The following is an 8,544-nucleotide window of genomic DNA, read 5'->3' on the forward strand; positions in this document are numbered from 1 at the left end:
GTGTGTTTTATTAATTTATTTTTTATTATGGATATGATATCGAAATTGCCAGCAGAATTGCAAGCCATCATTCTGAGCTATAAGGATATTAGTATTGAAGATGTAATTAACTTCAGATTGACGTGCAAACAATTCCAAATGGCAGCTCAATACGAAACACATTGGGAAAAGAAATTTTCACAGAGGTAAGTCTTTGTTTGTATTTTTTTTTTGTAATTTTCTTTTTTGTAATTAATCTATCGCATAATCACAAAAAATATTTTTTATAAAAATAAAATAATTAAAAAATATAAAGATATTAAGATATTAAAAATACACTCGGCAAAAAAAAACGGTACACTTGAACAGTAGTAAAAAATTGTGAAAGTTCAAGAATTTATAACTCAGCTAATAATTATGATATCGAGGTGTTTAAAAAACGAAAATAAAGCTTGAAGTCTGTGATTTGAGAAAATTTTAGTGCCGATTACGTGGAATGATCAGTTTTGCAATAACAAATGATAGAGTAAGAACCTGCAAAAGTGATAAATAAAAGGTCCAATTTTCTTAATTGCACGGCGTGAATCAGTTGACGTAGCTCAATAGGATAAAAAGCACGTAAAAATTCAAACTTTTCTCTTTAAAGTGCGCTTTGGCGGAACTCGATACGATAATTTTTCGCTGAGTTATCTCAATTTGAAAAAAATCGGTCTTTTAACGACAAGTTATGATTTAAAATGTGTATCTGCTATCTTTATCAATTCGAACCGTTGCAATTTTATTCAAGAATGTTGCATTGAATGCGGGGTGTTCCGAAGCGATGCAAATCGTGCCGGGCATCTCGCGCAAACAAAGTCCGAGTAGGATATTCGAGGGGGTTTTCGCAGGTACGAATTTGGCACTACTTCTTTGCAGATCGGAGGATATCCATGAGAATTTTCCCGCGTAAAAAAAGATTCTTTTCTTTCTTTTCTTTTTTCTTTTTTTCACACGGGAAAATCCTTAGTGATAATCTCTGATCTCCAAGGAAGTAGTGCCGAACTCGTACCGGAGAAAAACCCCGCGAGTATCCTACTCGGACTTTGTACAAGATGCCCGGCACAATTTGCATCCCGACATATGGCCGAGGCGCATTGTCTTCGGCATGTGTCGCCCAGAACCCTTTCGTAGCAATAGAGCGAACCCGGTGAGATCTCGTATTTTATTCCAAAATTCATTTGTTAAACACATTCCTACGCAAGGGCCGGAGGAAGCGACAAAATATAAAGTCAGTCTATCATCCTATCTCGGCGCCCGACGCGGACGCATACTCTCCGGGGCTCTCTGTATATAGTTAATATATTGTAGTTACCAATAAACCAATAAACGAGTTGTGAAAATATACGGAGTCGTTCTATCGCACGCATCACACCTAGCGACGGTATCCACAGGTTAGATACTCTGATTTTATGTCTTGAGATGCGGACGGTTCAATAGTTACATTTTAATTAAAGATTAAGTGAAATTTTCTCTTGAGTATCTCTACTGAATCGAAGTTACGAACGAAATCAAATTGATTTTCAAAATTCATCTTTTAAACCATATCATGTCTCAAGATTGAGATGAGAGTTGAGAAATGACTTTAAATTAAGTTATCGCGGATTAAGTAAAAGGTGTGCAAATTGGAAACTTGCACATTGCTTCTTCACCATTCTATTTCGCTCATTAGCTTCCTCTATATGAGCAAATTGGTTTTTTAATTTTGGCTTCCTCATAGAGAAAGCTTAATGAGTGAAATATGAATGATAATAAGGATATGAAGCAACGTGCAAGTTTCCAATTTGAACACTTTTTTCACATAAAATAACATTTTTTTAAAGTGCCACGTATATGTATGTGTATGTATGTATGTAGGTACTCACTCTTGTATATTTCTTTCGTGAAATTCGGAAATTTATGTTTTTTGAAAAATACAAAATTTTATAAAAAATAAACTCTTTCAACCCTTTCTCGCCAAATTCAATACCAAATATCCTTTAATAATATTTCATTCATGTAAAAAAATTTAGCTCGATATCTCAAAATTTGCAAAAATTTTTTTAATGCACATTTCTTAAATATTCAAATTTTCATAAAAAAATAATCCTTTCACCGATCATCGCCACAAACTCAATACCAACCATCCTTTAATGATAGTTTATTTATGTAAAAAAAATTATCTCGATATCTTAAAATTTATGGAATTTAGAGCAACCACAGACATTTCTTATTCAAAATTTTATAAAAAATGAACCCTTTCATCGATCCTCATCAAATTCAATACTAACCATCCTTTAATGATAGTCTATTTCTATAAAAAAATGTATCCCAATATTTTAAAATTTACAGAAGTTAGAACAATCACAAACATTTTTTGAAAAATTAAAATTGCATTAAAATTTAAAACACTACATGAATTTTTATAAAAATGACAATAAATAAAAGTGTTGCACTACTTTATCTGTATACCAAATTGAAGCGCTATAAGTTAAATAATTCTTGAGATATTTAAATTTTAAAAAAATGGGTGGGCACATACATACGTACATACACATATACATTTTTTTTTAAATGTGATTTTTCGATATTTTGGAACATTCTGAACACATTAGCAGAAATGTAAAAAATTTTTTTTACGAAAACAAATAAGTTTAAGCAAAAAATGAGCTTTTTGACTTTGCTCATAACTCCGTTAACAATCATCGTATCGCAATTCAAAAAGCAAATTCTTAAAGCTAAAATTTTGCTTTATCGAACGGTATTTATTTTTTTTAAATATATAGACATAATTCAAATGAATAAAAATAACGTAAAAAATAGCGATTTTCCTATTTTTATTTTGATCCAAAAAATAATTATAAAGAACAACAATAAAAATTTACTTATAATGTTTTTTGTACTCTTAAGAATCCTGCATTTAAAAAAATTGTTTGGAATATAAAATTTCTTTTATTGTGGCCACTATAATGTTTTTGGACAAAACGTACAAAAATGGTGAAATTGCTTACTTTCAATGGAAAATAAAGTTCAATTAACGTTTAAAAAAAATAATTTCCAGGATAATGCTAACGCCAGCGTATTTTGTTTTAAAAATAAACGTTATTATGTATATTTTTGGTGTAAAGTTTAATTATAATTTAAAATAAAATTAAAAATTATACATTGTGATTTCTGAATTAAGACAGAAAGATTGATATTTCGCACACGATTTATTTTTACTTGAATATTATGCGTTTCAAAAAATGTATTACTCTGAAAATTTATTACTGATACAATAAGACTATTTAATGTGATTTACAAGAAACTTTTATTTTTATTATATTATAATATTACTTATTCCAATTTTAGATGGTCCTCTGCGAAAAAACTTTTTGACAAGAAACCTAAGGAGAATGAGCAGAAAGAGTCTGACAATGAGAGCGGACAGAAAGATGAAAACAATTTTATTTGTAAAAGCTTATTTGTGAAGACAGGAATAAATTTTGCGCGACAATTACAATGTTACAGATCTGAACTACTTCATAAATATTATGATAACAATAATTTAATAGATAATTTTATAAGTTTCAAACAAGTATTTCAGTTAGATGAACATTTAAATGAAATACTTTCTAACCCTGAAAATTTCATAAATAATTCTTTCTTCATTGATGAGATTAGAAGCTCGCTTGCGCAATCTTCAAGGTAGGATTTAATATAAATATAAAGTGTTATGAATATCATAGATTAATAATACTTATTTAACACAGTTAATATGTAAATTTTTCAGAAAAACTGATTGCGATCTAACGGAAAGATATTACAATAAAAAAATGTTTGACTATCTAAGGCAATGTTCGATGAGGGAGAAATGGGAAAAATTTAAAGAACAACCTCAAGAAAAGCAGCTTTTGGAGCGGGCTGCTACTATTTTTGCTCAATGGTTTCAACCCGAAAAAGACATATTTTATTCCTGCATAAAAGAATCACTAAATACAATCGCCCAAGAGGTATTAAATTGCCTAAAAGAAAAAAATCCTGACCACTCGATATTTTCGACGTCCACTGAAAATTTTTCGTATTGGGAAAACAATAACATCGATGATAATCATTGGAACGAAGAGGAAGGAACGCAGATTATGGATGCAGTCGAAGAATATATTTTTAAGGAATTACAATTTCGACCAAACAGATTGAGAAACAAAAAATTGGAAAACATGTTTATAGATGATGTAAGTAATTTTATAGATTATAATATATCATAATTATATGTGATCAATTATGTTAAGCATGATTATGTTTTTGTTGTATATGTTTAAAAAATATTTTTGCTTTAATTAATATTTGTATTGTATCTTCTGGTACAGGTCTTAAAAAATAAATATGGCCAAGAAGTTCTTATATTAATAATATATCATAGTGTGGCCAGAAGACTTGGATTACGTTGCGATGTAAGAAAGCTGCCATATACACACAATACCTGTATATTTTGGAAGCCAAAATAGTATGTATAATATTTGATTTGAATTATTTTATATTTGAAATAAATCTTTCAGCAATTTTACTCTTATCACACACACACACACATATAAAATTTTTTCTCATTTACAGTGTCACGAATAACCCAAACGATGTTAGATGTTTCAATACAAGTTTTGACAAATCCCATCGTCCTATCAGGCAACAGTGGTCTAGAGCTAGAGAACCCTTTGTAATAACAGTTAAAGAGGTGGGCCATTACTCATGATACTATGATTTTTATTATTTTTAACACTTGTTAATGAATAACCTTGTAACCTTTTGCAAAGATATGAGTAAGAACTCTGTTTACATGTTTTTTTATCTTTTTTCAGACATTGATGGAACTTTTACTTTCAGAAATGGTTACAAATTTAAACTGGCAAAATCATACTTTGATGGTTATACCACAGGAAATGTCTGAGTTGGTCTGGATTACGGATTTAGAAGATGTATGTTAACATTTTACATACCGCATATTAATATATAATAATAATTATAATAATAATAATAATAATAATAATAACAAAGATTTTTTTAAGAAATCTTTCTTTCTGATAACACATATAATTATCTATTATTTAATTATTTGTAATTTAATTCTTTTTACAAATGTTTAATTAACAATGTTCATTATTTGATAAGAAATGACAATTAAAGTTTAATCCTATACTTTCCAGATCAGCTTTCACATTGAAAATACAGAACAATCAAATATAAGGCCGGAAGAAGTAAAATTTTCGGTTGGAATGATCGTATATCAAAATGAATACGATGAATATGCAGACGCACCTTCTACGGGCGTAATAATTGGATGGAATAAAAATGCACACGGACATAATGTTAAGTTCTCCGAAAACAAATTATTGAATCCTGTTTTGCCATTAAATATCTACACTAATAGCAATACGCAACAAGCACATTATCTAATTCTTACAGAAAAGAACGAAATATGTTACGTGGGAGAAGGTATGCATATCATTAGAGAAATGCATCTTTATTTTAAATTATACTTCTTTAGTCTGCAATCTTTCCTTTTGTACATAATGTAAAAGATTATTTTATTTCCTTTCGGTTTATTTTGTTCCGTTTTTATAAATTTAGTTATTTTATATATATTTTAACTATTATACTTTTTTAATTTTCTTATTTTATTTATTATTTACTTTATCTCAGTTATCATTAATTTATTTTTTATTTTCGTTTTTTAATTTAGACGATATAACTTTAACAACTCCGAAACGGATCGACAATAGCGAAATAGGACGTTATTTTTGTAAATACGAAGACACCCATTACGTACCGAACAAAATGCTGTCAAGACTTTACCCACAGGATGCTACTGTAACTGCCAAGACAATAAGATCAGAATAATTATCAAAATTATTAATATACACATATATTATATATATTGCATTTATATTATAAGGATAAGGTGTAGGTATTAATATTATTTATATTATATCATATTATAAATGTATTATATATATTATTTATAAGGGACAAATATTTATATTATTTATGTTATATTATTTTATATAAGATACATAAATCATGTAACTTTTTAAATTGCAAAAAAATAAAAATTATGACTCTGAAATATTACAATTATATAGTAAATTGTTATTTTACTTGAAAATATTTTTTTAAATATTTTATTTTTTATGAAAAAAAAATTGTTATATGAAGATATCTATAATCTATAGATGAGACTTACAATCACATTAAAATTGTAAAATTGGAAACATAAAATATTAAATATAATTATTAACAATGTACCGCTAAGTAAAAATTTTGCATTAGGTTTTATATTTTTACACACCATACTATAAGGATGAGACATATAGGAATACTCGTCTATTATAAACATCCGAAATAAGTTTATCATTAGAAGATAAGGTATGAAGATTTAATTCTGCTTTGCTGCTTTATAAAAGTAAGATCCACAATAACGATCCACAAAAAATGATTACGGTTCATTTACATTTTATCCTCAAGATGACTTGAATATGCTGTAAGTTGAAGGAGCGCAATTTTTAAGTTTAAGAACGGCTATAGAATTAAGAAATAACACTCCTAACATTGTTTTGTTAGGAGAATCTAAAGTTATGTCAATCAAGGACAAAGCAACGTACCTAGCAAGGAATTTTATGGCAAAGACAATGACTTATGGAGGGGAAAATTTGAAAAATATCTTATTGTTAGAAAAGCTTAGTAAAGAAGAACTCCTACAGAGATTCCGTTTCCCTAAAAAAAGATTTATGATTATTACTGAATATGCGAATAGTGATGAAGGATACAACTAAAATAAGAAGTAAAAGAAAATTTGGAGTTTTTAATATATAGACTGCTGGGTCACTAATATAATCATCACTAGATAATATTGACCTATACATATACTGGAGAGTTATAACAATGGATTTAATGAAGAGCAACTCATAAATAAACTTAAAGGAAATAATGCTTGAAGTTTTCAGTATTTTTTTTACATAAAATACAAAATATCTTGTAAAATATATATATCATTTTCAATAATCTCTTTATCTTAATACTTTTATCCATAAAATAATTAGACAAATCAATTGGTGTAAAGAAAACGCATATTTGTAAGAAAATGTATACAATTTGCAACATATTTTTTTTTACAATTATACGTTTTCTTTACATCGATTGTGATTAGTCTCTCATTATTCTGTGTATAAAAGTATTAAAGATAGTGTAAGATTATCGAAAACTGAATGTTTTACATAGGATATTTTATATTTTATGTCAAAACTACTGTATCTTTCAAGCCTCATAACTCGAAAAATATTTAACGGAAAAAAACTTTATTATAATGTTTTGAAAAGCTCTTAAAATAAGCTACATGAATATATGTAATCAAAAATAAGTTTCTATTTAAAAATTTAATTCAAAGTGAATTTTACGTGGCCTTAACAATGCTTTTTATAGTCTAATATTACTACTTAATGCGCCACTTAAGGCTCCTGGGTGCTCACCGCGGCCATATTGGAATCGTGACGTCAGAGGCGAGAAAATACACGCAATTTTTCTTTAGTTGCCATTTCTAAATAAAAACATATTTGCATAAAATAACACTTAAGATCTCTTTAATACACTTCTAAAAAACGCCGAAAACTATTCTTTTCCCTTGACAGTCAATCAACAACCCTAAAATGATCGAGATATCAGACTTTGACATGCGGAATGACACTGCGCATGTGCAAAGACCAGACGGACTGGGCCTCATAATATTACATTTTACAGCTGTTGATTGATTATAAAAGGAAAAGGATAGTTTTCGGCATTTTTTAGAAGTGTATTAAAGAGATCTTAAGTGTTATTTTATGCAAATGTTTTTATTTAGAAATGGCATCTAAAAAAAAATAGCGTGTATTTTCTCGCCTCTGACGTCACGATTCCGACATGGTCGGCAAGGTACCAGGAGCCTTAAAGCCGTACAACTTTTATTTCAAACATTTTTCTCAAAAAGCCTTTGTTTTCGAAATATTTAACTGTTGCTGGATTTTTGGGACACCCTGTATACAAGATGCGTGACACGAACGCTTTTCCATTCGCCCGCGTCCGTCGTGACGTCATGCATATATACAGGGTGTCCCAAACCAAAAATGGGAATCACTTAATATTATCTTTTAAACTAAAAGAGATGATAGACCATGACGAATATATATCAAATTAAATAGTTCAAACTGAACTCTGTATGAGCATATATAGTACTCGCGCTCGCAAAAGCTATATATATATTAACGAAACGGAGAAGTATGTATAATAATTTTCTTTATAATAATGTGAACACTTCAATATAATAAAAATTGCAGCTGTCTGAAGTGAATATAACGATGTATAATTCAACGTAAATATATTATACGAACTTTATCGGCTTGAAATAGTCGCGGGCGACACCTTTTCACTTTCGACCCTGTATATGTCCAACTTGCGTGTAGTCAGTGCCGTAACTAGGCAGGGGCAACAGGGGCACAGGCCCAGGGCCCAGAACGAAGAGGGGGCCTTGAAATAAAACTGAACATA

The 8,544-nt window shown here is 29.0% G+C and overlaps 1 protein-coding gene across 1 annotated transcript; it reads left to right on the forward strand.

Moving 5' to 3' along the window:
• The first annotated feature begins 33 nt into the window (after positions 1-33).
• On the forward strand, positions 34-4,876 carry LOC145942976 (uncharacterized). Its single transcript, XM_083050155.1, has 5 exons — positions 34-185; positions 3,346-3,681; positions 3,767-4,208; positions 4,344-4,480; positions 4,588-4,876. The coding sequence occupies exons 1-5, from the start codon at positions 34-36 to the stop codon at positions 4,721-4,723; spliced, it is 1,203 nt and encodes a 400-aa protein (XP_082906281.1). The 3' UTR covers positions 4,724-4,876.
• Positions 4,877-8,544: the final 3,668 nt, after the last annotated feature.

This window comes from Prenolepis imparis, unplaced genomic scaffold, assembly GCF_030444845.1.
Source record: "Prenolepis imparis isolate NDT839.2.m4 unplaced genomic scaffold, iyPreImpa1.0 SCAF_11, whole genome shotgun sequence".
NCBI classification, from domain to species: Eukaryota; Metazoa; Arthropoda; class Insecta; order Hymenoptera; family Formicidae; genus Prenolepis; species Prenolepis imparis.